This window comes from Balaenoptera musculus, chromosome 7, assembly GCF_009873245.2.
Source record: "Balaenoptera musculus isolate JJ_BM4_2016_0621 chromosome 7, mBalMus1.pri.v3, whole genome shotgun sequence".
Classification (NCBI taxonomy): Eukaryota; Metazoa; Chordata; class Mammalia; order Artiodactyla; family Balaenopteridae; genus Balaenoptera; species Balaenoptera musculus.
This window is the reverse complement of record NC_045791.1, coordinates 27,675,534-27,691,669: the sequence shown is the minus strand read 5'-3', so window position 1 is coordinate 27,691,669 and position 16,136 is coordinate 27,675,534. Positions and strand designations below refer to the sequence as shown.

The following is a 16,136-nucleotide window of genomic DNA, read 5'->3' as shown; positions in this document are numbered from 1 at the left end:
CATACGATGACTCAAAATGTAACTTGGCCTGCAATTTTCTTTCGGGGAACAGAACACTCTAATTCAAATCCATTATTAAAAAGCAGATAACGTGCACTTTCTGAAATGCCTGTGACTTCACTCTTTTGATTTTATATAATTATAAGAGAATGTTCATATGTATTTGCTTTTCGATTGGCAAAGCATTTTAAAACTGAGTGTCTTCAGATAAAGTGCATATTTTCTTTTTGTTCATAAAGAATATCCCCAGTTTATGTGCTCAAAACTTTTGTGAATGTTTTATAATGCAGTCACAGTACAGTTTTATAGCTGTGCTTATGATAAGAATTTCTACACATACCCTATTTATGTAAAAAAGAATATTAGATATTAGTTTGGATTTTGAAATTAATCATTGGTAACTAGATCCTGTGCCTTTCCACTGTGTTATCTTGTAACTGCTAGCAGTTCTCAAGCAAAACTTTGAACTCAGTATTTTTCCAAACTTTGCAGCTCAAAGTAAATACTTTTCATTTAAACTAATTTCAGTTATAAAATAGGGAAAACATCACCCACTTAAAAACAGCTTAAATTGCATGTACTTTGTCGCTGTAAATAAACAAGGTAAACATTGACATAACTTCAAACTATTCTTGGGTTGAAAAAAATCTGCAGTTCAAAATAAAATTCTGCCTTTGGTCAACATTTTGGATGCAATTCAAAGTTTCTCATAAAATAAACATATTTTAAAGAGTGTTTTGAATTTCACTGCATAATTCCTAGCCAACAGAAATTACAGTGGTATCTTTAAGGTTTATTATATGTCAGATCAATAGCCATTATGCAGGGCTAACACAGCCATCAAGATGCAATACCTTTCTTGTACTTAACCCTTACCGCTATGACATGAAGAAAAACTTCCTATAGGTAGGTGGTCCTTGGGGAAATCCTCTCACAAAGTGAAACTTTCTTGTTTCTTTGTTTAATAATAACAGTATTCTTTTTGGATAAAATGGAAAATGAGCTGAATTTTGAGTCAAGAAAGCAAAATATTCATTAAGGTAATCTTCATGAGAGTTTTTCAATAAAAGGGGGGAATAGTTCTACATCCTGCCTAATAAGTAACTATTCTGAAGCTTTAGCTTAAAATGAAAATGCCCCATCACAACAGATTGTAAATTTTTTTCTGATGCTTTTAAAAGTGCCTCGATGATTTCTACAGCTACAGTGTTAAAGTATTTGCTATTTTATTTAAACATTTTGGAAAATGAACATTCTGGGGCTTTGCAGCATTATTAAGAAAAGCTGTCCATACTTTACCATGTTGTTACATGTGTTTATCTGCTGATTATAAAATGTGTTAAACAGTATTTTAAAAACAACAAAAAAAAATGCAGAGCTGCGCTTTGATTAATTCAGTGAACAAAACATATGCTGTTGGTTCTGTTCTATGAAATTCATATATGATTAATAAAATCTTTTAAAAGAGCAACTTTGGCTTTTAGGATTGTACTGCCGACCATGTTCTTCATCCCAGTTAACTCTGGGCTCATACTGTTAACTTAGACAAACAAAACCACTTTCTGGCTCTGATGGTAATGTCTTTTTAATATATTTTTATCCTCTTTCTAAAATTTCTTTAGGTTGGAAGCTGTGTATTGTGGTTGTTACCCACTCTGTCCCAAAGATTTGGTTTATCCCGAAATATTTCCAGGTAGCTGCTTTAATGTACTTTCGTCTTTGTTGAGATTTAATACATGATTCATGCTAAATTAGAAAGTTTGAAAATAAACTTAGGCAGGAGCAATTGTTTATTTGGCAAGTCAACATGTTAGTGTTAAGGAAAATTTTATGTGTTTTAATACATTAGAGTAAGCTTATATTTACCATCTGTTCTTTTAAGATAACAAAAAAGCAAGTTTTCAAATAGCATTCTTCATTGTTAGCATACACATCCCATAATGATGGATTTTTATAAGCAGGTCAGTGTTGCTGCAATTGCTTACAGATTTTTTTTTTAATGATATACACAGAGAAAAACTGAGGACTGAAAGTCACACCAAATTATTTCAACAATTGACTAGTTAATAATATGCAACTGTTGTACAGGGTACATACGGCTGTCATACTAGTTCTTTGAAAAAATTCTCATCACTAAATATATCACATATGCATTGTGTTACATTAGAATAATGTATTTTAATCACCCAAAGGAGATGTCTAAACAGCACAACTACACAGTCTTATTTAGCATTAAACATCCTTGTGAGCTGAGGTAACCTTATAAAATCCTGCTTAAATAATGTAAAACACGAGGCGGCACAGAGCAATATGCATTTTTAATTAGTAAAGTGACTAATATCAAGTGTGTGCTTTGAGGTTTTTGTTTCATTAAAAATGTATCTGTTTTTCCTGCAGCTGAATATCTGTATTCTACACCTGAACAGCTTTCAAAAAGGCTCCAGAATTTCTGCAAGAGACCAGATATTGTAAGAAAACATCTCTATAAGGTAGTTATTGAGAAGAGATTTACGTGGTATAAATGCCATATTGAAGTACAAAGAAAAATCTTTAAAAAAAAAAACATTTAATTAACATACTAATGTTTAAAGGAAACATGCTAGGGAGGGATATTAGTTGTTACACTAACAAGGATTAATTAAACTGGATGCAAGTTGTATTAACCTAGGCCTTATGAAATACATGCACTTAATGCACGGTACATGCTTTTTTTTTAATTTATTGTTTTCTAAGATGACTGTCCTTTACATTTAGCCCCAAGAGGCTTATAAAAATGAACCTGGATTAATGTAACTCATTAGTTTAAAAGGAAGTAAAGGAAAGATTCTACAATTATACTAATGAGGATAAGCCTTTCTTCCCATCAGAATGAAATCTTCAGTCCTCAAAAATTCAGGTGAATGACATTCATGAAGTTTGGTGTTCATTTTTTTAACTACTTTAAAGATGATTTCGAAGAATCAAATGTTTCCTTTGTCCAGTTTAGTAAAATTACATAAAAACCCTCAGTTTGTTTAGACTGTCAGTATCCTCTCTGAATGACAAAGGCAAAAGGAAAAGAGTTTAAATAGCATCATCATTCAGTTCCCTCATTCATTATCTCTTTTCCCTTGTTTGAATCAAGAATTTTACATTGTTGAACTAACAACACAAAGAGACCCTACTAAAAGTCTAAGTAATTGAACTGGGATAAATCTGCTTTATGAGTTTTGAAGGTGGCTCTAGGCCATGAGTAATATACCTTTTTATATTCTTTGAATGTAGCAACTTCATTTTACATAAATCCAGTATAGTTTACAATCTAGCAGTTTTATAATCCAGCATATTTTAATTTTCCTGTGTTAATATATAACCTTCCTACATGAAATACAGTTTGCTGCCTTTTTTCTCTCCTTTCCCTTGTCATGGCCTAAAATACATATTTACATAGTGATACATCAAAACGTGACTCTGTTTCTGCAGGAAACAGTTAAACTTCAAGAAAAAGGGAGAGAACCAAAAATGCAATTTAACACCCAATTTCAAGCTCATTATCTTTCATTGTCTATTAACTTGGCAATGGTTCAGAAGGTAGCTCATAATAGTTTAAAATGCTGACTGAACAGTTCCAGGCTTCAGTATTACTCCTTCAGTCAATACGATTGTATCGTATACATGGGAAGCTTCAAAGAGAAAACAGACTTCCAAGGTTTACATCCAGATTTCCTAATTTTGAAAGTTCAGTCGTGGTCTTGTTTGTGTAAAATATTAATTTAGTAGTTTCCCACGTGACAGACTATCAAAATGTGCAGATTATGAAAGTGAAGAAATAGAATAATATGTATTAATACAAATGGATTCATTTTCTACACATGACACAAAGCTATTTTCAATGAGTTTACCATTGAATTATTGATTTTTTTTTTCCTCCTGGTGAGTTTTTGGGAAATATTTTTTTTCAGTTTTATTGAGATATAATTCACATACTGCACTGTATAAGTTTAAGGTGTGCAGCGTAATGACAGACATGTATCGTGAAATGGTTACCACCGCAAGTTTTAGTTATCACCCATCACCACATATCGGTACAAAAAAAGGGGCAGGGAGGAATGTTTTTACCTTGTGATGAAAATGGTGAAGCATTTATAATTGTATTTCCACCATCAAAATTTATCCGTTTTTAATTTGGCTTCCAGGTAGGCCTTATTATCCCTGTTATTTCGCATCTGCAAATCCTTAACCATTTCAAAAATTACTGCAACAGGTTGCTTTTAGTTACAATAAAAAACAGATCTCCAGTTGAAATATTTTAATACGGCTATTGCCGTAACATAGCTATAATTATTTATTTTACCAATAACTTCTGGAAAAACTTTGAAAGAATGTCAGCTTAGTGGTATGCTGTTAATATACCAAATTGTTCCTCCTATAGCTTAAAAGATAGCCTATACATTAAATGTTTTTTCATGTTACTATGGTTTACATATATTTTTAGTTCACGCATCCTAAAATGGTCCAGCTCAAAGTTTTATAAATTAGTGTTTCATGCATAAGCATTTATAAGAATTTATATATATAATTCCTATTACATACTTTTTACCATGGATTTTTTTTTCTTATAAATCTATTATACACTTTAATATATGTCCTCATTCATAGATTTTGATGACATTATATCCAGAAGTGAATCTAAAAAATTAATAAATTAGTCCAAGAAATAGAGGTAATCAAGAGCTTTATAATGCAATTGTTAGGACAAACTGGTAAAAATCACAGGAAGGACCACAGATCTAGTTGGGTTGTTGTAATAAGATTTAGAGCTAAAACAGAAAAAGAATGCCTGCTAAACTTTATAATTAAGATATAATAAGTTACACTATTTTTTTACCTATGTTTTATAAATATACACATATCAGGTAACATTTGCCCTCACTAAATACCAGAGAATTATTTCCCCCAAGGCAGCTTTTTGCCTACTTCTCTTATGCAATGGAAGAGACTTTTGTGTATACTATAAAGAGAGTGTTGGGGGGTTTTTTTAGATTTGTTCCCTTGGACAGTGCTGTTTTGCTTTTAAAAACATATGCTTCTAAGATCTAAAAGGATAGAATGTCACTGAATTCTTTAATTTGCTCCTTTTACATTTTTACACCTTACTCTCTTTTTCTGTTGTTAAAAGTTTACATTTTAAAATCATCTCAACTACTTATCATGTAGAGTTCACTTTAGGATAGGATTTTTCATATGGATTCACACTTAGAAATTTAATGACTAGAATAAGGCTACTAACACTTGGCTCTCTTCTCACATGAGACATTATACTTTCAATATGAGTGAGAGTTTGGAGGCTATAACTTGAAGCAGGATTTGAAACAGAATGCTAGTAACTGAAAAGCAGAAACAGAATTTGATACTTTTTTTTTCTTAAAGTGACTCTTTCTACTACAGAACTCTGTGCCCATGACTTCTCACCTGAAATGGTTTCAGACTTGAAATGTTTAAATTCCTCACGTGCGTGCAAGTGTGTTCCCTTTCTCTCTCCCTCTCTCTTGCTCTCTCTGTCTCTCTCACACACACACACGCATGCACACACACACATTTTTCTTAAAATATTTAAAGAAATACATGCAGAAATTGTTTCTTAATTATTTTAGAAACAATGTTCTGAATTTTTAAAAATCTAAAACCATTTCTTAAAAAGTTTGCCACTAGGCTCAACCGTTGACTGCAGCTTTCTTGCACTTTCAGGACGCGTCCTTTTCTAAGTAGGTTAGACCCATTAGCCAAACACTTGCCACAGAGATAAAGTAGGTTTCACTTCATCTGGAATAGGGAGCTCTTTGATGACTCCTAAACCAAAGTTGAACACAAGATTCGAGAAGTAATCATAAAGTAATCAGCCAAGGATTAACTTCTTACAGTAACATCAGGCTTCCTTTTACAACCGAAGTAAGTCTAATACCGGGAAGTTGTAATTTTTGGCTCATTTTGACTATGGGAATTTACTTCCTGAAAGTTCCCAACAATTATTTGAGATCAGTACTTTATGCTTTTAGAGAAACTTTGATCATTATATTTTAAAATGCTTTAGAAGAAAATTTATGTTCACCCCCTTGTGACCGGTATTGAAAATAGCACAAGAGTACCAGTGGGGCAGTTGTATAAAATATATACCGCCCAGACTAACAGAATAGATTTTCATTCCCACCCTATTTTTCATTTAGTTTTATTTACAAATTGAGAGATATTCTGTGTGGGAAAAAAAAAAAGAGATGCCATTCTTCCTTTGCTTTACGAGGGTAAACTGTAGTTTCTTAAGTTTTTTCAGATGATAGCAGCTGATTTTTATTTTGTTCTCCTCTTCAAGTTTTTCAACATTCCAGAAACCTTTATAACCTGCTGTTATTTGGAGGAGAGGGCAATTTTCAGATTTCTGCCTAAAAGTGATTCCAAACAATGATTAAGCTTATAATTCAGACTCAGTGCCCAGAAAAGCCATTTGTGGTTTTGTCTTAATTATATCAGGCTATATCTCCCCGAACCACAGCCAAGCCACTTTAAGGTTCCTTCAAGAGACTGGTCACTTTATAGCCCCCTTTTAATTTGAGTTTCTACTCTAGATGTGAATAAGGTGGTACTCACTAGTATTAACACGCCTCCAAAGTCATTACTTTTTCCTTAAAAATGAACACTTAAAAGCTCGTGATGTTTTTAGAACTTCTAAAATCTCTCATTTGCACCAGCACAATTTAAAGCAAATTCTCAGTCTCGATCTCTCTCCCTCCCTCCCCACTACTCTTCCCTCTCTCTTTCTTCACGTCTTTCCTTGATTTTGTTTTGGCTTGGTTTTTCCTTGATTTGTTTAAGTAAAATAAAAGCAAAAACTCTTTAGCACAATAGATATACTCAGGGTGATTAAGATCAGTTCGAGGTTTTGGCTGCTTCTTTTTCTCTGCTACTAATTTGTAGCCTGGCTGTAGGTGAACTTCTTGGCCTCTATATGATTCATCTGTAAACTTGGAAGAATTCTTTTTTTCTTAATTCTTAATAGCATTTTCCCCCTGAGGCCCTGCTATAATGAAATAATGAATATAAACCCGTTTGTAAACTTGAAGTGCTTTATAAATTCCATGTAACAGTAATGGCATTTCTCTTGTGCCTTCACCACTTAAAAGTAAAATTCACATCCGCAAAAACATGTATTAAGAGTGTTGTGTATCTTATGTTTATAAAAGTTAAAAGTTGGATGATAAACTTCTAATAGCTGTCATCCATAACATAAACCAGGAAATATGTGTGCAGTCGAATGTACCCATTTGCAAAAAAAAGGGGGTAGGCAGCTTTCCCCAATGATTGGAAATACAGTTACACTTTAAACCAATCAGAAACTGGGATTTCCTGAGGTGATGAAACTCGAGAACCATTTACTTGGTGGCTTTTTGAAGTCTAATTGATGTAAATTATGCAAATTTGCAATATGAATTTTCAGCATGCTTTAGTCTTTCGGGTCGTTAATGCTTCCTCATTGCTTTCTCTTCTCTCCCTCCCCCTTACAGGGTGAAATAGCTCCTTTTTCTTGGGCAGCCCTACACGGTAAATTCAGGTCTCTGCTTACAGCAGAACCTAGGGAAGATTTGTGACAGATGGGGCTAAGTCACAAACTTGCAGCCTAAGGCAGAATCTGTAGAACTTTCCAGAGTGTGCCCATATTTACCTGATCAGAGAGAAAAGAAAATCTGCAGAGGAAGCTGAGCCTGGCTGCTTGTCATAGCTGACACAGAGCCATCTGCCACAAACCTGTGGCAGCTTCAGATCTCCAATCCCTGCCACCACCCCAACTCAAATTAAATACAGATTCCTAGAGACGTTATGATGGTTACACATGTCCTCGGCATCACATGGAGGAGACTGCTCAAAAAAAATATGTGGCCTGTTGTATAACCGCACTCATGTATCCCATATGTGGTGCCACATTGAATTTCCGGTTGAATCCGTTTTTATCCTTTGTACTGGATGACATGGTGCCTGAATTCTTTCTTTTTGCCGACACGATGGCAGCCAAACTACAGCTTCAAACACTCTCACTTGGCTGGGTTTCTACCTAGGTTGCCAGGTTATCATCGGAGCCTTCTTGTGTCCTCAAAGGGCCACAGGGTCTGAAAGGAGGACCAGAATGCTCCCAACTAATTGGGCAGCCATCTCAGAAATGTTTGTGGGCAAAGGGCTGCTTTAGCACTTTTCTTTTAGCAAATTAATGACTCCCTGGCACAGGGGTTTTTAAGTGAAGGTATTAATAAGGGGTCTGGCAGGTATTCCCATGATTCACAGAGTTACATTTGCATTTAATTTATCTTAAAGAAAGTTGCAGGATAAACAGCTGTAATTCAGACAAACATGGGAAATACACTAAGTGGGGCCATCTCAGCCATAAAATGAACACTGAGATACTTGTTTTAATTTTTTTCCAGGGATAAAAATAGAGGAATTAAAATACTTCTAACAAAACCAGTAATTTTGATATAAATATCCATCAAAAGTATTTGCATCCAGCTACAAATATAATCTTTTCAAGATAAATCACTTATGATTCCAATAGTCAAGCTGCTCTATTTGTTGATGTCAAGATGTTTTGAATGGCTAGATTGTAAAATAAATTTTTAATAAAGTGCCCACTGCAATTTTTAATTAACATATCTCATTTCAGTGTAAGTGTGTACATCTATCTGTATGTTTCTCGCTGAACACTCTCCTTGTGTCAGAGACAACGAATACAATTGTTTCTTTTCCGGATGAACAAGGATCTGTTTTGCAAATGTTGGTAAGATATTATGACATTTCCAAGATTTTCTTTGCATTCTGGAAAGCAGGAGGTAAACATTTGTAGTCATTAAGGTAGAGTCTGTTGATAAACCATCTTCTGTTTACTGGCAGGTAAATTGTAACTTTCCTAGCTTTTGAAATGAATAACTTCTATAAGCTGTACAGTGAGGAGCAGCCAGGGAGAGGGGGACAGACAAGGGCCAAGCCTGGCTCTCTGGCTTTTAGAAGGGCTGAGTGATCTAGCAGGCATCCGAGATAGAGCGGGCACTGGTTCAAAAGTCTAGTCGGGCCCATTGCACAGGTAGCAAAAGCGTAAGCAGGACATAGATCAAGGTCAGGGGGCCAGAGAGAGCCCTCTGGATACAGGCAGACTTGCAGATCAGAGAAAGCAGCAGTTCAAGGCCCATGAGGTCAGGGAATTTAAAAGCAGGGAGAGTAAGAAGCAGAAACAACAAGCTCTGTCTTTGCACACAGTGAGAGCCATATGTGTGATGGACATCACAGCACTAGCTTTGAGTCCTCCTCCCCCTTCTGAGAAGGCACTGAACAAATTACCCCCGACCCATAAACAAAGAGCTCGGGAATTATTTGAGAAGTCCCTTCTGGTCTGAGACTGTGGAACTCGGAATCTATCAGTTATGCTCCTTTTGAGTGCAAAAGTTAAGATATAAATATGCCTAAGAGGTTCTTAGACTATTCTCCTGAGCAGGGTTTATCATCTAAAGAGATGCTTTAGTCAGAAAGGTGCCATGTCATAGATGATGTCTCTCAAAATAATATTATATGCTCACGGCCAAGAAACAGTGCTTAGTTTACTATGTTTTACTATCCTGCAAATAATGAGCTCACATTCTACAGTGAGCAAGGTATTATATGCACAACTATCCATATATGTTTTTCTCACTAAGTGATGGGAAAACAACATGAACTACTGTTCAGATAGTGCATCCAAAACATTTAAATATTTGCCTGATTTTGGCAAACAAAATATTGCAAGTTACCTGTGTATGGAGATTTTTTTTCTACACCCATAAACTCAAATCAAATTTTGTCTTTAGCTGTGCCCAGCATTACTTCTGGAATAAAAATTTACATTAAAGTGGTCACTTCTTAAAACTCTGCTGTCGGATTTGGTATTAGTACAAGTAAGCAATAAAAAGTTTGGTAAATGTGTAATTCTTAACATTTGAAAAGATAACTGTATCTGTGTATGTATGTGCATGTATGCTTCTCGACAGCCATGACATGGTGGCATGGAGGGTTATTAAGTAAGTTATCCCATATTTTGTTGAAGTCAGAGGATAATCAACGGTACAAGTTGACTCTTTATTTCCTGTTTCCCTTACTTTTCACTAAAGAGAGCAAACAGTCCCACTATTTCTTAGTTTTAGTATGGTTGTTGAAAAAAAAAATTTCTTTTTTTGAGCATTCAATTCTGTTCCTTTTATTCTTTTTAAATTAATTATTAAACCAATTTTAATCTTAAATGTCTTTAAAAGTCTGCCCATTATCAACCTTGATACAATGTCCAGAATGCTTGTCCTGAATTTACCCAATCTGTGTTTCTAGCTAGGTGTTTCTATAATAAATAGAAGAGCATCTAGTTCTTAACTTACTCATTTATACCAGGTTAATCAGGAATAGGTCAAAAGACCTCTCCCCAAATGCTCCTGGTTTAACAAGCATCCTTCAAATACGGTTGAGTTTACATGCCCTGCTCTAGCTCTCAGTTCTTCAGACATGCCACATAAAGATGGCAGCACAATCAGTAAGTCAGTGGAAACTCAGCCATAGAGGACTGCACAAATTCATTTCAACACCTTGAAATGCATCTGGAAGCAAAGATTTCATTTTATGTTGAAGGTGTTAATTATATTTGATATTTTTAAAAGTAAAATCTGTTTTTGAGAAAGCATCTGCTACCCAGAAATACTATGAGCCGCAAAAAAATTTTCATTTAAGTCTCAAGATACTTTCTGTGGGTGATAGAATCAGTTTTCAAATGACAGTCCATGCTGTCTTTTAATGTTGACATATTCTATGAGACATATTCATATTCTTCTATTGACTATTGACAAGTATCACCCTGAGTGCCTTTCTGTTTCAGTGGAAAGCTGGAGAACATGTTTCATTTTAGCACTTGAATTCAGATACAGGACAACTGATGCTTCAATAATGTGCCCTCCCTTCAAAATTATTCATTAAGATGTAATTGGGAAAGTTTAAAAATATGCAACAATTCTACATGATGCTCAAAGACATGTACATATGTGATTAAAGTATAACAAAAAACTTGGGAATTAACACCAAATTTACAATAATGATTAAGTCAGAGGAGTGATGGTGGGAAGACCAGACATGTAACTGGGAGAGGCGTGCTTACTGTACAGTTAATCTTAAGCTGGGTCATAGCACACAAAGGCTTATTTCTACCCTTTATGACTTTTTACATGTCTTAAATGTTATTATTGGATATACCTTTTGATAGGAGCTATAGATACTTTGGTTACCATGTATAATATAAGAGCTCTAAATACTTTGCTACCGCACCATTCTTAACATTTCTCGACTCTAAACTATTGATGGAGTCAGAAAACCATTTTCCTCCAGACAGTGAAAGAAACTGCCCTAACCGCCAGTTTTGCGTGAGAAGAGTTTCCTCTGCTTACCTGGAGCCAAGGACTTAACCTTGACCCTGAAACAAACCATACCTAGGAAGAAAGTTAAACTTGACTGTCTGTGGGTTCCTTTTTCCTGGGGCTGATGATCACCATTTCTAACTAATGCCTGTGGCGTTACAAATATAAGATGGAAAACTATAGCTCAATAAACTCCCTTTTGAAGAGTAAAGAGAGGAAGGTGTAGGAAGTTGTTATATCAGCCGGTCTTTTTTTATCTTGAAAAATTCAGAGCTCTGTGGTAGGGCACAGAGCTGTCTGAGCTGCTAACCGCTCTGCCCACTTCCTGTACTGTTACCTGTCCCCTTTCCTCTTTAAGACACAAGACGTTCGTTGCCATGAAAGGAGTCCTCCTAGTATCTTTAGGATGCCCTAGCTGCATGTGAGTTACGTATGACTTCAGGATCCCCACTCATCCTCTGGCCCATTTCCCTAAATTGGAATTTGGGGTCAGTACCTTCAGGGGTCCTCCCATCACTTATCACCACCTTAGTGATTCCTTATTCTCTCCCATACCTCTGTCGTAATGACTTTCAACCCTAGGACGGGTTCATCGTTGTTCCCATAAACTGATACAAAGAATTGATGTTTCCTGAGAGATAACCTAAAATGTTTACTGTCCTATCAGTTACTGCATTTAAATAGCAGACCTAAGATGGAGTGCTAGAAGATGTGATTTCTACTAGAAATACTTTTGTAACACTTTTCTCAAGAATTTGAAGTCCTTTATATTTGAAAATGTAATGTTTTGTCATCATTTCACAAGTGAGAAAATTAAGGCATCGTATTAAGGCTTATTTAAGAGCCAGACTGCCTTATAGAAACAGAAGGACGTTTTGTATAAGTCTTTCCCTGCATGGGATAGTGTCATTGTCACCTACCTGTCTTTCAGGAAGCACGAAGTTCAGTGTTTGTGACTCACTGGGAACCCCTGGTTCCCTACTATTTCTCCCCTCACCAGGTAGGAGAGTGCAAAGGGCAGCAGGGTGTGGCCCACGCAGTTGGTTATAGAAGGCGAACGAGAGGCCCTGTGGTGTTGCCGATATTTTAAGTGTTTTTATTTTTTTAATGTTTTTTAAATTTTATTTATTTATTTTTATACAGCAGGTTCTTATTAGTTATCTATTTTATACATATTAGTGTATATATGTCAATCCCAATCTCCCAATTCATCCCACCATTAAGTGTTTTTATTATGACCATTATTATGCCTATAGGGAGTCTTTGGGTCTCTACATCCATCCCAGGCCCCTGCCACTCCCTGTGGTCTTACACCCTGGTGGACTTATACATCACATAACTTTCCTGGCCCTGCTGGTAAGCATTTATTTTGTAACGTCTCCATTTTAGCTGTGGGGAAACTGAGGGCTGAGGTGAGGTTGAGTTGCTCTGGGTCCCATGGTGGTAGAGGCGGGTCTAGAACTCAGCCTCTTTCAGGAGGTTGCGGTCAATTCAACTGGTCAAGACCATCCCTTAAAGGAGGGGAAGAGGAACATATCTGGCTGTCCATCTTTTCCCCCTTCCCTCCTTCTCCTGCTTCTCAGGATACTATCAGAAGAAATATAGATGAAGATGTTGCTAGTACCTGACTGTAGATTTATTTCATGTTCCTCCTGGCCTGGCTGCACTTGTAGTCTAAGTAACCATGAGAAGAGGAATGCAAAAGGATTGATTCCTGGTCCTAAAATCTCAGACTTTGCGGTACCTGTGATGTTTCTGAACAGCTGAGTCTTCTTTATTGCCTTTTGCATCATACAAGGAGAAGTTGTCTATCAAATAGATAGAAGGCTGGCCCTTTATCCAAAAGGCAGCCCCCATGATCTCGCCCGGTGCAAGGGGCCTAGGGCAGAGGGAGCAGGTGGCATCGGTGGCAGAAGCACCTTTAATTGTGCAACATAGGGCCTGCTTCCTCTCATCCCAGATAGTAACCCAGAAATTACATCCTGAAACTTATTTCCCTAGAAAGAAAAGGAAGGGGAGGGATAACTTAAAAAGGAGATACTTCTAATATGGTATTAGACTGTAATTCATAGGGAAATTTATGCCTGAGATATGAATTTCTGAAAATAGGGGTTTTTTTTAAAAGGGAAACACACATCCTTAATTATAGAGTAATAAATACCAATGGTATATTATCTTCTGATATTTCCTTACACAGATATCAAAGCATGCAGCTGTTTTTGAAAACTGATAATCAAGTACAATATAAATATATTACATCTTGAGCTTACAGCACACCCTTCAACTAAGCAGCCTCATGGAGCACTTAACAGTGAGAAACAGAGCTGCTTAGAGTAGAAACCTAACTGAACAAATTAGCCTTGAATTGTAACTTAAGAATCATAGTCAAACCAAAACGCCTGGCCTTGCCAGGAAAGGCATTCCAAAGGCAAAGAGCACGCCAAGTAAAAAGGCTTTGCTTCAGGATTATGGAGGCAGTTCTCAAAAGCCAGCACAACTTAATGATCAATCAGGAAAATACAGAGCAGTAACTTCACAACCGAAGGATGCATAAAAATTGTACAAAGCATTAATAGTGGAATGGGGAGGGAGAATGGGATTTTAACAGAAAGTATTAAGGTCTTAGAAAACTATATTTATTGCTTTCCGTCCTGGCAGCAAAAAGAAAGAAAGAGAGACAAACGTGGTCAAAGAAAAGTACGTGGACAAATGCGGGGGGTAGGAAAGGAAATGAAGGTTAAACGAGGCCAATATGATTCAGAATGAAAGGGAGGGAGGAGAATCTAAGGAACCAGCTGCGTTCCTAAATGTTACATGAAGAAGAGCTGAAATTGAGAGGGGGAGGTCTGGGTATTCTACTAAGTGGATTAATGTCTTCTTCCTGGGGTGTCTGAAGTTGCAGAGTTTAATTTATTTGGTACAGGATTTTATTGTGAAATTCTTAACGGGGGTGTGGGGGATACATAGGGACAATTATAAACACTTAGAAAGTAGAAAAGGGGAACATGTAATGCTTTTCATAAATCTAACTATAATAAACATAGGGTTTGAAGCTATGGACACAGGTAAATGGTCAAAAAATATTTAGTCCATAATAGTAGAACTTAAAGGAAATGTAGACAAAACTTAAAAGACTAAAAAAAAAAAAAAAATTAATAACCACATAGATGTGTGAAGCCAAGGATTTTGAGTGACTTAGGGGCTAGTTTTATTGCCGCTCTCCTTTCTCCACCCATTTAAAAAAAATAAATCATAACTCTGGCATTTAGAAACCTACTCATGAACATCATTTATTAATATAAACTCAATCCTGTGCTGTTCTTTGGTGGGTGGTAAAAACATGAACTAATAAAACTGGCCTAAAACGACAGCAGGATGATCCTTTCAAAACACTGGAAAGCTATAGGGAAAGAAAAACTCCTAATTTGCTCTTTCACCTTTATTTTACTGAAGGAGAAAGTCAAAATGTGGAGTGGGTGTGGCTAAATCAGACTAGATGCTGAGGGAGATTTTAAAAGATTTTCCTAAACATGTACCAGAAGGGGGGAGGGCTTGCAACTTAGTGTGATTTATAGCAATTTATTAATCTGCTCATCTACTACCACATCTGGGGAAGGTGGCAAATAAGTAAGGCTCTCTGCCTTCTGCAGTGGAAGAGACTGGAGCAGAAATTTTAACTGTGTTCCCTGAGTGTAATGCTGCTGTCATCTGGCTGGTAACCAGTCCACAAACTTACTCGTTCAGGCATTTGTCTGGCCAATAACGTAAGAACCATTTAAACTGAAAATATGGATCAGGATGTATTTAAGAATTACTGATATGCAGCTATTAATCTTGAATGCAAATAGCATTATTTGGGGTGTGGGCAAATCAGTTAACTGGAACCACATGGAAAAGCACTTCGAATTTTTTTTAAATGCTGTGGGGAAAATGGCACTGCTGGAGAAGTTACAAATAAAAGACAGGAAAATATCTACAAAGAGAAAGGGTGGTAAAAATGACTAAGCAAGGTGGTCTTGTTGCCTCCAACCTGCTGCATAAATTGTATCAGTAAACACATTACTAACAAAGAGCCAAATTCCTCTATTTCTCAAGCTGACCCAGCAGCAAGAGGAAGAAAACACAGGAAAGTGCAATGCCTGGTGCCTCAGGGTGACCCTCAAAGGTCATGTCTCTAATTTGTGTTAGAAATTGAGGGTACAGAACTAGAGGTTTGTGATGGTCACAGAGTGGACTTCGGCTTCTGAACACTTTTCTACCCCCTGTGAAGAATTTAGGACGTCATGGAGTTGAACTGGCATCTTAAATCCCAGGGACACGGTGGAAATTGTTTTGTGATCATAATGAATTAAGAGAAAGGGCATAAACGCATACATCTCTCCTTTTTCCTCCAGAGCCCAGAACCATGAGGGACCTTGTGCTCTCTGGTGCTTGCAGCTATGTTCCCTGGCTTTCAGTCGGCTTGGCTTTTCCTCTGTATTTCTAATGCTGTGATATCAGGCCAGAAAAAAAAGGAATCTACAAAATTGCAAAACAAAATGTGCGAGTGTGTGTGCGCGCGCGCGTGCGCGACGTAGCTCACTGAAGATAATGAATTGCAACACTATAAGCACCAAATATTAAAACTTAAAAATGTGTAAGTAATGAAGTTTTTAGGAAGCAAAATCTACTCGGAGTATTTATAGTCCTTTTTTTTTT

At 36.4% G+C, this 16,136-nt stretch overlaps 1 protein-coding gene across 2 annotated transcripts in view; it reads left to right on the top strand.

The window, feature by feature from the left end:
• GTDC1 (glycosyltransferase like domain containing 1) overlaps nt 1-10,090 on the top strand; it is a 377,323-nt gene extending 367,233 nt beyond the window's left edge. Inside the window, exons 11-13 of one of the 2 annotated variants that reach the window (XM_036858347.1) lie at nt 1,623-1,693; nt 2,398-2,489; nt 8,684-10,090. In XM_036858347.1, the coding sequence (XP_036714242.1) occupies nt 1,623-1,693; nt 2,398-2,489; nt 8,684-8,863 (343 nt within the window). In that variant the 3' untranslated portion in view covers nt 8,864-10,090. The other variant, XM_036858348.1, reaches the window with a different exon arrangement.
• Nucleotides 10,091-16,136: the final 6,046 nt, after the last annotated feature.